Source organism: Talpa europaea, assembly GCF_964194135.1.
Source record: "Talpa europaea genome assembly, chromosome: X".
Taxonomy (NCBI): Eukaryota; Metazoa; Chordata; class Mammalia; order Eulipotyphla; family Talpidae; genus Talpa; species Talpa europaea.
The window spans coordinates 2,849,129-2,868,783 of NC_140081.1; the positions used below are offsets into that span (position 1 = coordinate 2,849,129).

General features: G+C 53.9%; 1 protein-coding gene across 1 annotated transcript in view; it reads left to right on the plus strand.

The window, feature by feature from the left end:
• The window catches only part of WWC3 (WWC family member 3), a gene marked incomplete at both ends in the record, with an annotated part of 72,659 nt that overhangs the window by 11,012 nt on the left and 41,992 nt on the right, over nt 1–19,655 (plus strand). Inside the window, 2 exons of the mRNA XM_084258032.1 lie at nt 11,067–11,176; nt 13,131–13,334. Coding sequence (XP_084114158.1) covers nt 11,067–11,176; nt 13,131–13,334 — 314 coding nt within the window. The remainder of the gene's footprint in view (nt 1–11,066; nt 11,177–13,130; nt 13,335–19,655) is intronic.

Genomic DNA, 19,655 nt, shown 5'->3' on the forward strand with positions numbered 1-19,655 from the left:
AAAAAAAATGGTGGGTAGTTGCTTTCCAAGGGTCTGGTGGTTTGAGTGGAAAATGAAGAGGCTCAGCCCGCCCCTGTGCCACAGCGCTCCCCTCAGGACTTCGGCAGCACCCCGGTGCCATTTTGTTCGCCATAAATATCCTGTGTCCCAAAGCATCCCCGAGCCTCACTCTGTGGCCGATCTGGCCCAGGTTAACCCCAGATTGTCATCTCGTTAATCTCAGCATCAGAGGCCAAGACACTGAAACCAAACCCTCCCCCTCCAATATCAGAAACCTCCAAAATGTCACCATGTCGATGGCATATTGACAAAAATGTCAAGGACTGCCAAGAATAGCTCCTTGCACCCATGTACTTAGGGGACAAGGACAGAGTAGCGTTTGCATTTTAAGTGCCTCCGAGGTGGCCAGAACCAATAATTCTTGTTGGAACAGCTCCTAAGACGAGCTATCTTGGGGCTCTAGCATTGACTTCCAAGTCTTAAGAACTCGTGTGCTTTTTATGCTTTCAAAATCTTCAGAGAGGATTCTCTTTCTGATGGTATTTATTGCCCCACGGATCACTATCAAGCTGTATACAAACTGATAAAATACTTGTTTTTCCTGAGTCACTGTCAGCGCCTTAGTTCTAAATCCAGCACCAGCTCAGTAAATATTTGGAAGCCAAAGTCTGCATTTCCTTCAAAGGGGCTCATTTTTATCTCATCCTGTCAAGTCGAGAATTAGACTCTTGCCCCGTCTGGCGGGGGGTTGGTCGCCTCTCCCTGGTGGGGCTGGGTGTCCTCCCTTATTTGGCACCAGTGGAAATAACACCCTCACCTGTCACTCTGGGGGACAAATGCCCCCTTTTTCGTTTTTTGGAGTCATAAAGTCACATGCTATGGTCCCATCCAGGTTGGGGGAGGAAGAAGACCAAGCTGGTTCTTCGCTCCTCATGACCTGCTGGGTTAGCTTGTGGCACATCCCGGAAACTCACGGGAAGTTCAAGGCCACCGTGGATGCCACGAGCTGTTCAGCGTCCACTGGGGGGGGGGGTGCCACTCCTCAGCCTCTTTGTGTTTCACCGGGCACTCGCTGCACCTCTCCGCCCGGAGCCAGAGGAAAGCGCCTTGGCATATTTCAAGCAACTAAAATAAGCGAAAGTTGGGAAATTTTCCATGAAGCAAACCCGTGACACAGTGCCACCGCAAGCGTGGTTACTGGAACTGGTTCATGAAGCCGTAGATGGGTGACGTCTGCAGAGCTGGGCGTGTGAGAGTGCTTGGGCTTTCTCACGGAAAAGGCAGCCCTAATTAAAGTTAGAGTTCTTGTATTAACTAATAAGTCTTGAAGAAACCGGAGTTAAATTCTTTTTTCCTCTCTTGAAAGCAAAGGTGAGAAGCTGAAGCATGACCTTTAGACCAACATTCTTTTGGTCATTAGGCCTTACAATTATTGGAATGGTAGGACCAAAGAACTCTCCAGAAGCAAGAAAAAGCAAGTGCTGGAAAAAGTGTCAGTTGTAGTACTTTTGTTTGTAAAGGAGCAAGTGAATGCTAAGTCCAGCGGTCCCATCGGGTCAATACCTCAGGGAAGCTGTCGCAGAACCATGCCTCCCCTCTTGGCCACTCCTAATAAAAGTGGATTTCTGAAACACCTACGGGAAGTGTCCGCAGTGATCAGGGCTTCGGAGGCCTGATGTTCCCGCCGGACGCACAGACTGAGCCTTGGCCACCAGCGGTCACGTGGGCCTGCCCTTTATGCCCACCGGCTTCTATGTCCAGGTGGCTGGCCAGGTTGGGGTGGGTCCCTCTTTTGTTGAGCTGGCCTGGGCCTCCGAGGAGCCCACTGGTCAGTCTCCCCACTTCGTCTTTGGGGCAGACAGGGGGCCCACCAGCATCCAGCGCCCTCTGCACTTGGCTTTGTGTCACCCCTGGGAGCTAAACCCCGGGCCCTTTGGCACCCGGGGCTTGCTTTTCACTCCACGCGCTGCCCTGTTGCTCTTGGTGCCTCCAAGCTGCGGTTTGTCATGACCTTTGTTTTACAATGCCTGGGCTTCCTCAGGAGAGGGCGGGCAGCCGGCTTACTCTTCACTCTTGCATGGGGGATCCCCTGAGGCCTCGGCCGCCGGGTGCTCTTGTCCCTGCGTTCATTCCACGTTGCCCGCGCGCCTGCAGCACCCTCGCCTGGCACAGCGCCGGCCTCCGGGCTCATAGGGGTGACTGGGGGCTCCGTGCTTGTCTGTTTGCACTTGCACGTGTGCACACGCTCCACCCTACCCTAGGAGATTCTCCCTGGGAATCCCCCTGATACCTGCTTCCCCCTCACTTTTCCAGATGGGGGTAACATTCACATGGCGTAGAGTCACCACTGGCCATGGACACAGTTGTCTCAGTGGCATTTGGTACGTCCACAGCCTTGTGCAGCTGCCATCCGCGTGAGTTCCCGGACGCTGTCATGCCTGAAAAGTAGAGCGTGCACCCCCGAGGAGCCACTCCTCACTCTCCTCCGGCCCAGGCCACCGCCCACCCACTTTCTGTCCGGGTCTGGATGTGGCGCGCAGAGGGAATCGGAGACGCCGCCGTTTCGCGCCGGCGTGTTCCCGAGGCTCGCGGCGTCCCCGCGAGTGCTGCGACCCGGTTCCTTGTCGCGCCGAGGCCCGCTGCATTGTGTGGCTGGACCGCGGCTTCCCTCTCCACCCGCAGGACGCGTGGGGTTTCCACCTCCACCTCGGCTAGGTGGCGCTCTGTGGCCCCCGCGCCCCACCTCCTGGGCTCCAGCCCTCGGCGTGGGACTGCCGGCTCCCGTGGTCCGTCCGTGTGTAACTTTGAGGGGCCGCCAGACTGTTCTCCAGACCACCTGTCTCGTTGTACCTTCCTACCTGCGTGGCATGAAGGTTCCAGTCTCCCGCGTTCTTGCCAACACTCTTTATTTCCCTTTTTGGTTTGCTCAAAAAGAAAAGGCCATCTCGGCGGGTGCCAAGTGGTATCTCAAGGTCGAGACGTCTGTTTCCCCAATGGCTGGTGAGAGGGGCAAGATATTGTTGACGCTCTTTGCCCATTTTTATATTGTGGTGCCTGTCTTTTTGTGGTTGAGCTTCGGAGTTATTTATACATTCTGGACACTGGCCCCTTATCAGATACATGATGGGCAGTTGGTGTCCTTTTCTGGAATGTTCTCCTGATGAGTGTGGTTAGCGACCAGGCGCAGGAACCACTGGTTGAGACCAGCAGTTCTCAGAGTTTCCTAGAAAACACCTGCGACACTTTCTAAACAAAACACCGAGAGACACAGCAGCCCCTTATCCTGAAGCTATCTGGGGCTTTTGATAAGTGCACCCTCCCAAAAACAACCCCCAAACAGATAACTGCATGGTGATTGGCAACCCAACCAAATGGCCAGGTGTCACCCCAACCAACTGCAGTTGCATCGAGAATCAGCTCCCTCCACTCGCTTCCCTGGGGCATGCTGCGCAGAGCCTTTGTTACACGGGCAGTTCCTGCCCTTCCTCCTGACCCCTTGCTTTACAAGTTGCCCCCTCCCTCCCCAAGGCACCCCTCCTTCCACTCAGTATTACTAAGACTTGTCATGTCACCAGGCCTCTCAGGAGGTGGTCTTCTGCCCCGCCCCCTGCGGAAGGCACCCCAGCATTTGTGGGGGAGACGTCGAGCTGTGCGCTTTTGTTGTTTCAGTTCCTTTGATGCTGTCCTTGCGGTTCCTTTGGTCGCGTTAATGCAGCGGGCCGAGGCTTTCCACTCGGAAGCACCGAGTCGCCAGCCGATTCCCTGCCTCTCGCGTGGCCTTAGTTCCAAAGGGTGGCTGAGAGCGTGGCTCAAGCACGAGAAGGTGGGAGCACCGTTCTGGGGGCTGTGGGCGCAACTTTCTCATGAAAGAAGTTCTCACCTGCCAGGAAGCTGGGCTTGGGGGCTAGAAAGGGTGGTGCTCCCAGCGTCCTCAGCTTCGGCTTCCTAGGGATCACTGAGAGGAAGGCTGTGCTGCTGATGGGGAAGTTTCTTGCGGGGCCCTTTCTCCCCTGGGGGGTGTCTGGCTCCCTGCTTCCCAGGGCTGAGGCCTCCATCTTCCCTGCGCGTGGTTCTTCCTCCCGCCTCCTTCCACCCCAGCTCGCCATTTGGGCCCCCCTTCCACGTCTCCTGCTGGTCCACAATCACTTCCTTTCCCGCTGCCGCTGGCAACACACACAGGGACTCCTGTGAACACATTTTGAGGGGCCGGAAGGGAGAAGAAAAAGAGTCCCTCCAAGGGACTCACTTTCATAGGTGTGCACGTGTCTCATTAAGTTCCAAGTTCAGGTGACAGGTGGTTTTTTGTGAGGTCCAACCTCGCAGCGAGAAAAGCCAATGAAAATCTGTTTCGAAGACCCTGGCCAGCTGGCTCACGCGTGCCATGCGCTCTCCGGCCCCGCTGGCAAAATCGAGGACTGTTTCAGAGCCACGTTTCCCTCGGATAGGGAGGCGCTGGCCTGGGGAGGGTGTTGGCGTCACTGCCCACTCGGGGCACAGGTGTGGAGGGGACACGCTGGGCTCGCGCATCTGCTCGGCACTGTCCCCCCTCGCCAGGCCCAGCAGTGGGGCTCATCCTCGCCTGACTTCTCTCCCGTTGCTGCGCCCGCACCTGGCACGTGGCAGTGCCCGGCCACTCCCCACAGTGGATGAATCATTATTGGATCACAGTTCTAAAGGTCTTAAAACATTCAAAGTGGAACTGTCAGTTTGAAAGCTGAGGCTGCCTACAGGAAGCGAGCTCGGGCTCCCCAGAGGCCGGTCCTGGGGTCCTGGCACCACCTGGCACCCCCCCCTGCACCCCCCAACCCCCCAAGCACCAGGAGCTGGAGGCAGAGGATGCTGTTGACCTTCAAGCATCTCACACAAGCGCTTCTCATCCTGGACTTCGACTTTCAAATGATCTAAAGGGCATTTAGAAACAGGCTCGTGCGCCACGACGTATGGGTGACGTCCAACTTCCTGGGTGCAGCCAGACGGCCCCGGGGACTGCAGTGTAGTTGGGGTGACAATCTGGTCGCGGGATTCCATTGGGCTCCCAGGAATGAGCGAGTGTTTACTTATGGGTGATTTCCACCCCTTCAGCGACTGGGCCGCATATGCCTTGACCTTGGAACCTTAGGTTGGGAGAGGGGAGAGGGGAGAGGCAGGGGAGAGGCTGTGAGAGCCTGTGTGGCATTGCTGGGGCAGTGCTGGAGAGTGGGTAGGGCTTGACATTCCGCTGACCTTGAAGGGAATTTGTATTTGTGTTGAATGGCTTCCTCCTCTGAGCTCCCACAGTCCTCTGCTTGTGCCCCTGCCTTTGAGGGAATTTGGCTGAGGCAATTTGGCGGGTTGTGGCGATTTGTTACTTATTTGCTCCCAGCCACTGAATTCCCTGAGGTTAACTGCTGGCTCCTAGCATCTCAGGAGCCTACCCGCGGTGAATATTTAAACAAGTGAAGGGCACTTCACAGTGTTCTCAGACCTTCTCCTCGGGTGGGGTCCCCAAACTCTCTCATCCTCAGCCAAGATTACATGCCTGAGGGGGCCTTCCTGGGGGCGCAAGGGGTTAAGACACAGCACTATGAAGCCACTGCAGCACGAGTTCGATCCCCGGCCAGGGAGCTACCCACATGGCGCAGCAGACCTCTCCTGTCTCCCCGCTGCTCCCCTCAGCAGTGTACTTCGGTCAATCTGCCTGTTCTGTTCCCCACTCTGTCTCTGGTGAATCCTCTCACCACCCCCACGTCTCTGGCCTGTACCCCAGCTCATGTATGCATAAATAAATAAATCTTTAAAAAAAAAAAAAGATGACATGCCCGAGACTGAGCATCATGTATACCCAGCTGCGTGCCTGCCTCTGCTTGGCAGGGCCCACTGTACATACAGACTGTCTTCTGGGCCGTTCCCCGGGAAGGGTTTTCCTACCCCTGTGCCTCACTTTGGCATGGCGGGAACAGACTCTCAGATGCACACCCGGACGGACGGGGCCCCCAACCAAATGGCCAGAGGTCAGAGGTAACAGGGAGTGCTGGGGTCTGTGGCAGGCCAGCAAGGGGCGCCTTCAAAAGGGGATGGCCCTGACTGGCTGTGGCCAGTTTCTGTCTCTGTGGACTGTAATCCCTGTGTGTCGGAGTTTCTGATCTTCTAGAGAGTTTGGAATTCAGGAGTTTAAAATGAAGTCTCTGTATTTAAATCCCTGAGGGCCAGCCCCGCACACTCCAGAACAGGTGAGCAGGCTGAGTGGGCCCTGGGCGAGCTTGGAGTCGCACACCCGCAGCTCCGCTTCTTGGCTTGACTTTCTCCGAGACAGGGAAGCAGGACAAAGTCAGTGGTGGCCACTGACTTGGGGGCGTGGGAAGGAGAGAGGCGAGGACGCCATGCTGGGTCCTGGGTAAACTCCCCCTTTCAAAAACTGATAGTTTATTTTTCTAGCACGCCCGTCGCATGCACCTCCCTCCCTGCTACTCCTGCGTTGGGGCGCCTTCTCCAGTCATTTCCTCCTTTGGCGGACAAAGGAGCCCGAACGAGGTGATACAGCAAGTAACTGCCTCGTTACTCTTCCCCCCGACCAGTTACCAGAGCCGTCCACGTTCTTACCACGCCATGTGAGACGGACTTTAGCGGCCTCGCGAGGACAGGTCTGTTTTGGTTTCACCCCGTCCGCAGCGCCTAGGCCGCCCGGGGGTGGGAGATGCTCAGCGAGTCGCTCTGAGTGATGGGTGGCGCGCGCCCATTATTGGCTCCCAGTGGGGCCTGTCTCTTCGTGACTGTACCCAGCGCGTGAGGCGCCGCTGTGTGCCTCGAGCTCTACACAGCTTAGCTGGTGTTGTTGGTCATGCAACCGTTGACATTGGCCTGGATCGTTCTGGGGGCTGTCCTGCGTACTGCACCTTGGCTCCTACCCGCCCCTGCGCAGCTGGGACAACCAAAGATGTCCCTGGACAGTGTCAGGTGTCGCTGGGAAGCAAAATGGCCCCTTGTTGAGAGCCACTGAGCTAATGGGCTTAGCGAACAGAGAGGTGATGACGCATTTTAGGATTTTCAACCCTCAGATACAGGCTGCTTGGAGGAAATATCTTACTGAACTGTTGTTTGTGCTTGTGCCCCTCCCTCCCTGATTCACCCCCTCTTCTTCACGGGAGACCAGGGTCCTCCCTCTGCCATTGACTCTGGAGCAGCGCTGTCATAGACCATTCTGTGTTGGAAGTAGTGCCTGCCTTGTCCAATATGGCGGCCACATATGTTTCTTGAGAACTTGAACTGGGACTCTAGTGACCGTAGAGTGAACTTTTCATTGTATTTGATTTGGATAAATTTGACTTGAAATAGCCACATGCGGCTGATGGCCCCCACAGTGGGCAGGGTAGGAAAGGCAGTCTCTGGGACACCCCCAAATGGCCCACCCTTTCTCAGTGTGGCCCTGCTGAAAATCAGATCAACAGCTGTCTGAGGACACTGCTCTGGTTGTTGTGGGGCTCCTCCTGAGCTTGGCTCCTTCTGTTGCCTCCCAGCTTCCCAGCTGGGAAAGTCATCTAGGGAGCTGAGACCTGACGGAGGCCTGGAGGAATTGGACTGCCCTTCGGCTGAGGCCTCCTGAATGTGTTTGCCTGTAACTCCTGTGGGGTCTGATTTGGGGATTCTGGCTTGCAGGGGAGGCCTGATAAGAGGAGGGGGTTTTCCTTTAGTTTCTTTTCAAGAGGCACATCCCTCCTGTGACACAGGCTGTCCTGACCTGGTCCTGCCCCTTTGGAGAGTGTTGGGGGCCTGGTGGCGGAGAGCCGTGTACACCACAACCCTCACTTTATCTGACGCCCATGTCTTCTTGGGGAGGCTGCTTTTTGCCCCACCTGTACTCGCCTGCATGGCTATGCCCTCCTCTGCCTCCCCGGGCAGCTTAGAGATGGCCCCGGTGCGCCTCTTCTGGGCCTTGAACCCTTGTTGGTGGAAGCCTCCCAAGCGCCCCGAGTAGCCCTGTCCCCGGCGTCTTCCCCGGGGTGGGAGCTTTGGGAGGAGGGTTCGGGGAACCGGGCCGCGGTACTTTTGATTCTGTGAGGGCAGCATTTGGGGTGTATGTGTCGATCCATGGCTTATTTCAGATCCCAACCCGCAAAAGAAGGGCTTCCCCAGAGTGTCCTGCTCCTGCCTCCTTTCCCGGCCGTTACTTCATCCGAGCGGAGGGATGACAGAATGTCTGAATGTTTGAGGACTTTCCGCAGTGCCTTTGTTCGAGGGCTGGGTGACACAGGCGAAGCACCATCTATAGAGTGGGATTCTCTTGCCAAAAAACAAAAAAAACAAAAAACCGATCAGACTGCAGAGTTCTCGCTGGGCGGTAATTAATGCAAAACGAGAGCGGGCAGTCAAGCCCCTTGGCTGGGACTGAGAGGCCTGGCGTGGGACCCCGCGCAGAGGGCACGGAGCTAAGGGGAGGCCGCAGTGGCGGTGCAGCTCGTGGTCGGAGCGGCAGGCCGGTCCAGGCTCGCCCCTCACCCCCACCCCGTGATGCCATTTCTAAAGAATGTCATTGTTCGGCCTCTTCGCTCCTCTTGGCCAGTGTGGATTTCCCTCTCCCATTTCAGTTGAATTTACTTCTTCCGCCCATTGTTATAATTTGTTTCTTTCCCCCCCAAATCCTTCCTCAAAACCTCCCCTTTTAATTTTTAAATATCCCTTCCTGTCCGTCGTATTCGGTAGTAAGCCAAGAACGAAACTTTTGTGATACTGTATTTGATTTTTTACAGGACTATTTTCAGTCCCTCCTCTAGTTGTCCGGGCACCTTATACAGGGTGAGGCGGCGAGCGCCCGCGACGCCCCTGTGACACCCCCGCGGAGCCCCTGCGGAGCCCCCGCGGAGCGGGCCTCATGGAGGCTCAGGCCATGTTACCTCGCAGCAGAAAATGGCTCATGCGTGCTTAGCCTGGAGCCACGGCGGCCCTGTTTCGAGAGTGTTCGCCCAGGGGTGGTTGCTTCTGCCCGTGGCTCTGGGGACCCTCTAACTTTTGCTTGGGGCCCCTTCCCCCAGTTCCACGGCTTCTCCACGTCTCCGATACCCCCTTCCGCGTGTGGGTCTCACCCCTTGGCGGTGTGCCCCTGAACCCAGCTTCCTCTTGGTAACATGGCGGCAGTGGTCTCAGGCCCGCCTCCTGCGCGGGTGCGCCTCGAAGGGGCGTGTGCCGCTCCCTCTGGCTGTTCGCTGGAGCTGCTGGGTGGCAGGTGGCAGGCCTGGTGCCCACCCCCCCCCCCAGCTCCGCTGGCAGCTGCCAACCATTGGAGGCCAGAGCGGACTCGGGGTCTCCTCGCGAGGGCCCTGCAGAGCTCTATGTCCAGGATGCCATTCCCAACTCAACAAGCCTGAGTTTCCGATGGCGCCCAGCACCTTTTCCTCCCAACCCGGATGGGGAAGCCGCGTGTCAGGCGCCGCCAGGTGCTCCCTTGGTCCAGTCTGTTCAGCCTCAGCCCCTCACATCTGCTCCAGCGTGTCCCGTCGAGACAGCGCCGCCTGCAGACAGCTGTAGGATGCGGTGCCATCTGTCCACTGGCAGACTCCGTTGGCCTTGTCAAGCAAGTCTTGCCTCTGTGCCCTGGAACCCCCTTCCTGGTGGCCAGGCCCCCAGTATGCGGTAGCTCAGAGGTCGGCTTGGTCAGAACAGAAGGGTCAGAACAGAGGGGTATGGGAGGTCTTTGGAGCCGTTTCCTTAAGCTTCGGCGCCTGCTGAACTGCCGTCCTTCCTTCTAAGGCAGGTGTGACTCGGCTGGCCACGGCGTGCTTGCTGCAGTGCGCTGGCCCCTTCGGGACTTGAATCTCATACCCCCTGCTCATCCCTGCGTGACTTGGGGCCTGTCACACCTGTGCTCCCCGGCCTGGTTCTTGCAGGCCCCACTTCTCGTAGCTGTGGCCTTTGGCTGCATCTTATTTGGGAGGCTCTCGCGGCGGCCTGCTTGACCCTCTCCCTTTTCCTGTTTTGACCCTCACTCTGGCTTCTTACAACCATAAGCTTCGAGTGCAGAAGCCTCGCTGTCGTGCTGGTTCTGACGGGGTCCCCAGCTCTGACTGCTGCCAGGAGAGGCAGAGCCGTGTCGCCCAGCCGTGTCGTCCAGCTGGAACACTTCACGTGTTCGCAGTTCACACTGGTCCCCCGGGTCTGCCCCTGGCTGTGGTGTCTCAGTTGCCCGCGGCCTGGGCCTGGCCCCGAAGGTGTGGGAGGATTGAGCTGGTGACATTCGGGTTATCGGGTCCCATGGGTGCCGGTCAGTAGGCATTTATAGAGCACCATGGGCATCGCCTGCAGACTGTTCTGGGTGTGGCCGCCCGACCCCAGCGGTCTTGTCAGTCATGTCCTCCTGGGGCGCGGGGGGGGGGGGTGTGTGTGTGTGTGGGGGGGCTCTACTTAAAGGACCCTGTCTGGAAACCTTTCACCTTATCTAGCTCTGCATCAAGCCAAGGTCCCCGTTGTCAGATTTGCCCCTAACAGAGAGGGCTGCAGAGAAAGTGCTTTTGTTGCTTTTCCCCAGAAAACAAGAAGGAGGCTTTGCCACTTGGGGTTCCGCTGGGTCAGGACGGCGGGCTGCTTCTCCCGGGCATCTCCTCCATTGTTACTGGGCGGGGCTTTTCTGGGAAGGTTACTGCTTCGCTGCCTCTGGCACTGATAGTTGACAGTCTTACAGATACATTTGAGAGGTTTAAGCTGGAATGTTCGGAAACTGAAAATTGAAGGTGCGGGGGGGGGGGGGGTCGCGGAAACCAGAAGAAAACAGAGGCGCGCTCCCAGCTTTGCGGAAGACCCACAGCCCCTGTCACCACCTCATTAAACTCCAAGAAGGTGCTTGTTTGACCTGTTTTGTAACCGTCTGTGTCTATTCTCGTTGGTATTTAAAGTTGCCCTTTGAGGCAGTGATGCTTTTAATTGTGAGTTTACCGATACTGTTACTACTGGTTATTATTTAGGCAAAGGTGGTGAAGCAGAAGCAGTTCCTTAACCAAGATAATGTGTGACTTCACATTACAACCAATTCTGGAGTCGGTTCAGCAAACATATGAAATGAACCTAGTCCTCAAATTTGTTTTCTCATTTTTATTTTGCAGGATAACAAAACCATTGACCTTTGCTGATTGTGTTGGGGACGAACTTCCTTTAGGATGGGAAACTGTCTATGATAAACAAATTGGAATTTATTACATGGACCACATAAATAGTAAGTAGTGTCACATTTGAGTTATTACATGTGATTGAATTTTCATGTTGATCTCAATGAAGTTGAAAACTGTAGAGCTAAACAATCGGTACTGTTCGATGCGGCAATTAACTGGATTTTACAAATATAATCTGCATTTTTCTTTAGCGGAGTCTTCTGAGAGGACAGTAGGTGCACGTTTACCTCGCTGTGTCTTGCTCAGGACAGCGTGGAGTCTATTGAATAGAGACTGCTGATATCTGATATAAGGACACATTTCCTGGGCAGTCTGCACGTAGAAGAAAATACCTCTCATAACGAGAAGGTTGTTTTTTGCAAAATGGAGCATTTAAGTTCTTGGAATAATAAATGCCCAAGTGGTATCTTAACTTCATTTTATCTTATGCATTGAATCTTCCTTAGCCTTAGCACGCCAGCCATGTTTGATCTTTGTGAAGGGAGAAATGCTGTAAAAACCAGCGGTGTGGCCAGGCTTCTTACTGCTTTGTTTAGAACACTGCTTCTCAGCTTGGATCGGCTTTGCCCCTAGGGACTGGGTGATGCTCGAGGCAGTTTGGATCCTCAGGCCCGGGAGAGGTGCTGCAGGCACCAGAGGGGCGGGGGGAGACCCGCACGCCGCTAGCACCCTACAATGCACAGTGCACAGGGTGCAGCCACCACGGAGAGTGAGCCGACGCCATGTGGCCATCGGGCTGAGGGGCATGCTCCCATTTCTTTCCGGATCTGCCCGCGTGTTTCTCTCTGTTCCCTACCATGGACAAGAAGCGGGGCCTTAGCTCATGTCTGGCCTAAGTGTGGGGAGGCTGGCACGGCCTGAAGAGGCTCGATGACTACCTGTGAGTGGTTTCCAAGCTCCTTCCCCACCCGGTCCCGAGGTGCCTCTTGTCTCCTCAGCGTGAGCAACTCGGGTGTGTGTCTTCTGGACCAGTCCCCTGGTTGTCGCTGGCGAGCGGGTGGGCCTTCAGAAGCCTGGGTGGCAAGACCGTGGGCTTCCTGGCACGTGGCGCCAGTCTTGCTCTCAATTGCAGCTCCTACCATGGAGATCAGGCCTTCCGTGAGACAGCGGGCTGGTACTGCCCGGCCCCGCTCCTCCCAGGCCGCTTTCCAAGTGGTAGGAGGCCTTCGAGGTGGATCTGCCACTCCCTGGACTGGGGACAGTGCTGAGGCCCAGTGACCTGGTGCTGTTTGTGAGTTTATTTGAGGTGTCTGGCATCTGGGCTGGCCTTCCCAGCTGCTGGCAGGCTGTTTCCATAGGCGAGACCCCTCTGGCAGGGGAGGGCTGTGCCCTGCGCCAGGGCACACGTGCATCACCTCTGTGGCCAGGTGCGGCCTTCCCAGGCCCAGCTGTTGTTACTGTGCGCCCTAGGCATCTGCCTTACACAACCCTTCTGGAAGGCCTGCCGCTGAGCCCAGGACCCGTTCTGGCTCGTCTGTCTCGTAAACCCAACCTGCTCATCCTCCGTGCCCCCTTCTTCGCTTCAGGGGATCCTGCTCGCCTGCCGGCTTGCTGAGTCACCACCAGCATTGTGGAGCTGCCTCTCTGTGCTGGCCACTATCTTTAGGCCCTGGGGACACAGGCAAATGAGCCCCAGTCTCCACCCTCCAGGTTTCCACACAAGACTCTAGAAGTGACTGTGAGCCCTAAAACTGAGTAATTGCTGAAGACTTTTTCCTGGCCAATTAAATCATGGGGCCATGGGGAAAAACACCAGCTTTGGGTCAGACTACCTTTCTCCTCTGGGATCTTCAGAGAACCTAACTCTTGGTAGCAGATCTACAGTCTTATCCTTTCCACCACAGATATGGCAGTAGAAGGAGTCCCATGCTCTAGGAGGGCTCTTTCGGTAGACGCGTCCACGGCGTGCAGCCTGGCAGTTAACTCATTTCCTGTCGACTAGTTACATGACCGCAGCCGTCACTTAAGTCGCTCATCTTCTTACCCTTTTCATTTCAGAACTGACCCAGATCGAGGACCCCAGGGAGCAGTGGAGGCGAGAGCAGGAACGGATGCTGAAGGAATATTTAATTGTAGCCCAGGAGGCTCTCAATGCCAAGAAGGAAATCTACCAGATTAAGCAGCAGCGGTTCGAGCTGGCTCAGGAGGAATACCAGCAGCTGCACAAACTCTGTGAGGACGACAGCCGCTCTTACGCCAGCTGTGAGTTCACTGTCTCCTACGGTTGACACGCGGGATGCTAAAAGCATCTCTGCTAGGCTGTGTGCAGACACTGAGTTCTATTCGGGCACGGCAGCTTCCTAAAGCCTCTAATCGCACAGTTAGGTGATCAGCAGTCCTCCCTGGGACCAGATGGTTATACGGTAGCCGCTTCCTTAGCAAGTGTTTATCAAGTGCCGGCCTCATGCCCAGGTTCTGCAGCATGGGGGCGCCTAAGAAGGAAAGGTCCCTGCCCTCACGGAACTTACATGTAGGCCATAAAGGTGGTTGACGAATGAGCACACAAACAGATTTTGAGGAAGTGGTGTGAAACACCCCCGGGTCCCGTGTGCGTCAGTGTGGAAAAGGTTTCACCTGGAGACTTGGGTGAGTGCGGCTTGCTGTGGGGGAGCCTGGGGAGGGCCACACATCGTTTTGCTGCACCCGGATGGAAAGACTGCACAAGTGCATTATAACATTAGCTGGGTCTCAGGTGTTCATCATGGAGAATCAGCATGTGTATAGACGAAATTAAATTCACCACCAAGAGTCCAAATCTGTCCTTTCCATACCACAGTAACCTTTTCCCCAATTTACCCTCCCCTTTCCCTTCCTTGTGGTAAACACCTACTGCTCCCATAGTATTAAATTTGTTTTTTTTTTTATTTCATCTGTTTATTTTCTCTATATGCTACATGTGCATGAAAGCCTATGGTGTTTCTTTTTCATTTCACTAGCATAATACCTTCTAAGTCCACCCATGTTGTTGCGGATGGCAGGATTTCATCTTTTTTATAGCTGTGTAGTATTCCACCGTGGACTAGACCAGTCATCAGTTGACGGGCACTTGTATGGGCATCTTTTTTTATTGCAGCTACTGTTGAAAGTAAGCCATACAGGCTGTGGAGAAGCCAGGTGGGGTTCCTCTCTGTAATAGGAATTTAAGATATTTCTGTTAACTCCAGAGCATGCCTGGACTCGGGTATAATGGTATGTTGTTTGCAGGTTATCTTATCTCTTGTTCTTTAGATATTGGTGCCACTAGTTTTTGTTTTGTTTCAAGTGTCCATCTAAATATGAGGGGTCAGCTCCATGTTAATTTGTGGAAGTTGGTTTCTTATCTCCATGAGTTTGTTTTCCTGTAATATCTTTCTCTAAGTTTGTTATCAGGATAAAACTGGCCTCATAAAATGAATTGGGAAGAGTTTGTGTGGGATTAGTATTAATGTTTTCTTAACCATTTGATAGACTTCACCAGAAAAGCTGTCTGGACCTGGAGCTCTTTGTAGGAATGTTTGTAACTGCAAAGTCAATACTTTGAATAGATATAAGACTATTTGGATTTTCTATTTTTCTTGATATTTGTGTTTTTCAAGGAATTTGCCTGTTTCTTCTAATCTAAAAGTCATTAAACTTTTCTATGAAGGGTCACATAGTAAATATTTTAGGGCCTTTGTCTCAGTCACAGGTACTCGACCTTATTGTTTACAATGCAAAAACAGCCAGAGACAATATGTAAAAGAATGTATGTAGCTTATTCTGATAAAAACTTAAAAACAGGTATAACATGCTGGATTTGACCTGCAGGGATTTTGCCAACTGCTTATCCAAATTGTCAGGTTTGTAAGGTTGGGTATAGAATTGCCTTATTAATTCTATTAATTTCTGGAGGCTCTGAGGTGGTGTCCTCATCCATTCCTAATATTAGAAATATGTGTCTTCTCTTTTCTTTATCGGTGTAGCTGAACTTTTATCAATTGAATTTATCTTTGCAATGAACTGACTTTTGCTTCCTCCCCCCGCCCACCCACCATTTCTTGTCTCTTTCCTATTTTATTGACTTCTCTTTATTTTGTGGTTCTATTTGGTTTGACTTTAGTTTGGTCTTCCTTCTCTAGCTTCCTAAAGTGGAAACTGAGATAATCGATTTTAGACCTTTTTTATTTTCTTACATAGTTGCTAAAGGTATACATTCTCCTCTAAGTACAACTCTCATTGTATCCTACAAATTCTGGTTTTTTCATTTTCATCAAGTTCAGATTACTTTCTCATTTCCGTTGTCATTTCGATTTTGACCCCATGGGTGCTTTAAAAGTAAATTGTTGGGACTTGTTCAAGATGTTATGTTGTCAATTTCTAGTTTGATTCCATTGTGGTCGGGAAACTACACTAGGTGTGATCTCAGTCATTTGTATTCTAGTGAGATGATTTTTCTGGCCTGGTATGTGGTCTCTCTTGGTGATCTCCTGGGATTGAAATCCCGTGGGCCTGGTGCCCCAAGATCATACCTAACTGAAGAAGGACATAGCAGAAAACCTTGGCAAGGAAGTTTCTTGCCAGCGATTTAAATGGACAGTTGAGCCAGGAGAAGTTGTGTCCTATGGACTGGCTACTACTGGCTCAAATATAGGAAAATCTGAGAGCAGGGGCCACGAGGGAGGAGGGCACAGGAGCTGTAGGCGAGGACTCCTCGGCGTCAGTTTCCACGGCCCCAGTTTCCACGGCCCCTCACCGGGGCATTTGGGCAGTGGGAACGCTTGCATTCTTGCTGTGCTCCACGGGGGTTTATTCATGCTCAGTAAAAGAGACGCAGCCTTTGAAGTGCATGGGGCAATGTCAGGAGAGGAAGCAGACGACTGTGGTGTGGACCTGAGATGCAGCGAGCTCATCACATTCCATTCCCAGCCCAGCCGGAGTCTTGAGTAGACACAATCTCGGCATCTGTTGGAGCAGGTAGCCTGGAGGCCAAGCTGGGCCTGCCTGTTTGCAGGAAGGGCTGGAGATGCCAGTGGATCCTGCTGGGGCCTATCAGCTCCTCAGGGAAAAGACTCTGACTGGAGCCTGGGAACAGAGCCAAGGTGTTCATCGGGGTGCTGCTGTCCCGGGGTTTTGATCAGGCGCGTTCATTTTGCCGTTTAGCCTGAACTAGCAGTTCCAGAGAGGAAAGCTTTGTTAGATGGGGCTCGAGTGAATTATTTCTGGCCACAGGATGAAGTTCAGGACAGAGATCCTGTTGGCTCAAATCATGATCTAACAGGTGTCTCCTGCAGAGGGCCGGGCCCGCGGCTCTCACGCCGCCCAGAGCCCTCCCCGCGATCGTCATCCCAGGCAGGAGGCGTTGCCTTGTTCTGCTGCTGGGAACAGAATAACATTTGGATTTATTTCCCATCACTTCCTTCACTGGCAGCGAGTCAAAGTGAAAGGAAGCAAAATGGAATGAGCTGGTGTTTTTATACGCATTGTTGTGATTGCAGCATTGTGAATAGGCCCGTGCTGTTACTATCCTCGGTCATGGGGGAAACCGAGTGTTGAGCAGGCTTAATGGCTTCCTCAAGGTTGTCGCCCAGTAAAGGGTAGAACTTGGATTTGAACCCAGAGCTATTAGTGTCCGAGCTTCAGTGCTCCGTCCTGTTGTGGTTCCTAGCCATGGGAGAGGCAGCACTGAAGAGCCAATGGTGTTTTGGAATACCTTGTCCTCCCGTGCCAAAGTTATCTAGAAAACCCATTATAAGGTGACACGGCCTCTGGCAGTGTGGCGACACTAGGGGGCCGGTGGGAGGGAGACCACGTTCTACTTTGTGACTTTCTCCTGGCCCAGCTGGGATCGTTTAACTCTCATGCTGTTCTCACCAGACTTGTCAGGTGCCTGGTATTTGTGTGCGCTGAGTGTTGGGGACACCGTTTATCCCCAGTGGCTGACTGTAGGGGCAAATGAGGCAACAATGGTGAGGAGAGTAAGGAATAGAACTTCCATTTCTAATAGTGGGGCAGAAGGGGGCGGGGCCGGGGGCGGGGCATGCCTCTTGCCCATGCCGTTCACACATTACCCCCGCCCAGTTGTGGAAATCACCAGAATAAAACTCCTTTCACTGCAGAGGAAAGCTTTTGTGTCAATATTGGGCCATCTGGTAGCCAAGAATATCTAGGCCTGACTGTCTTTGGCCCTGACCAGAGCAAATTCAGATGCTTTGCTGGGTTTGAGCACAAGTGTCCCCACGAAAGTAAGAGACTCCGCTCTGCTTTATTCATGTGAAGCTGTGAGTGAGCGGCCCAGTGCCCGGGCCTCTTTCGCGCTTTCTGATTGCACCTGCTCTGTAGTGAATTAGTTCTGAGATCCACTGGTACCTTTTCTGCGGCTCTATTTTGTGGAGCTTCTCCTGCTTCTCCATCACAGGGTGCGCTCCTGGCCGCCTGCCTCGTCACACTAGGTACACACACTGTTTCAGACACATTTTCTCTGGAGTTAACGCTTTCATGCTTTCTGAGAAACTCAGGTCTTCAGATGTGCTCAGATGAAATGTGTGGCCATTTGCACCCCAGTTTTTGAGAAGAACTCCTGTCTGGGGTAAATGATAGAGCCACAGGTTAGCAAAGTACATAAGGCTGGGGGCTAAGTGCTGTCCGCTGGGGTGTTTGTCAGTAAAGTCTATTGGAACACAGCCACGTTCACCCACTTTTTGTCTTTAGCGGCTACCGTGTCAGAAAGTCCAGACAGAGCTGCATGCCCACAAAGCCAAGAGTATTTGTGATCAGGACCTTTGCAGAAAAAGTCTTCCACCCCCGGCCTTCGGCAGTGCTTTGCAACCCCGGCATCTCCTCACGGGATTCACAGTGCTGCTGCTGCCTCGGCCCTGCCCCCAAGGATTTAAATTTTATTGGCCTTGGGTAGGGCCAGGGGTGTTTTCAGCTCCCCGCGTGATTCCCAGAGCCAGGATCCACTCGTGGAGCTCATCTGCCACCTTGTCTTCCAGCAGCCGGAAGAGAACTTGGTTATCCTGGCCCCCAGGAGCCAGTCACCAACAGTCTCTCTCGGTGGCTGGGAAAGAGCCGGCCTTATCTCCCATGAGAAAGTGCTGACCCGCCCTGGATTCTTGGGGTAGGTGGTGGAAGCCTTGACCTTATCAGTCGGCAGTCCTGCCAGCATTCTTTCTGAGGCCCCAAGCCCATCCCACAGCCGGCCTCCCGTCCTTGTCTGCTGCAGCGCTACTCGCCTCCTATCTAGGTCAGGATAAGGGCCGCAGTCCAGCCACTCCGCCTTTTGTTTTCCTTCGTGCAGACATGTCGGAGCAGGCAGGAGCTGAAAGGATCACGTAGCTTTCCTCACAGGCAGCTCCATCGCAAAGGTCACAGCAAAGCACACACACCTACCGAGAGCTAATCTCCTGGTCCTGGACTGGACTTGGTGGCATCTTGCGTCACCCTTGAGTGGGCCTTTTTGATTTTGGGGGGCCTTTGCTTATGCTTTCAAAGAAAATGCCTTGCCCGCCTTTGTGGCCTCGGTTATTTACGTGTGTGCCTTTGTTGTTGCTCCAGTAATTAGTACCTGTCAGCAGGGAAGCTGGCAGAGCTTCTGTCCTTTCTGCCAATCCTCCTCGGCCCCCTCGAGTCACCCCCGACAGTGCCAGCGCCCAAGGATGTCTTTGGAGAAGGACGAGTGGTCTTTCTACACACCTGTGCGTAGGCCCTCACAGCATGGAGGAGCCTGAGTGTGAGAGACAGGCAGGCAGACAGACACAAGGACGTGTGTATTCCCTCCTTCAGGAACCCACTGAGTGCTGAACATGCAGGGGGCGTTTGTCCATGGGCATCGGGCATGGGGGAACCAGAGGGCATTCCTTCTCATGTTGGAGGAACTAGTCTGGCTACAGGACCGTGGGTTGCTGACCCAGGGGAGCCGGCGCGCTAGACCCGAGCCCCTCTGATGGCCCAGCGTAGATCAAGTCAGTACACAGTCGTCTTTAATCTGGAGAGCCAGGAAACGCAATCATCGTCTCGCACACAGATTTTATGAGAATAGATGAAATAAACGTGAAAGGCACCCTGTAATAGCACGGCCTCGTAATTGGCATTGTAATGGTGCAGCCGAACGGCGGCCTTGTCATTACAGCATCCGGAGCGATGGTGTGTGAGCGACGCCTTCGGCTCTTTGATAGCTCTGCCCACTCAGCCCTTCACGCCAGAAGAAAGCCTCAGAGGGGTGCTTCTGGTCTCTATCGTAAACCCGGAGGTTGGAGGCATGTCTTAACAGGGGAAGAGCAGCCTGTTTCTAAGTGCTGTGAAGTGCTTGCTGTTAGAATGGGTGCCTGAGCCTTCCCTGCGCCCCAGAAGTGGAGCGCGCCGTCGAGGAGCTGTCTGCGAGTCGAGCCTATTAGGGTTTACGCTCCCGAACGTCAGCTTCTCGAGTTGCCTTTTCCCTCCTTCACCCCAAATTCTGGAATTTTATCATTTTAGAGGCCATAGCAGAGGGAACTTAGGCAAGTGGAACCAACACGAGGCTTGTTCTGTCACGTGGGGTGGCCGCCGCCGCGAGGAGCAGAGAGGACG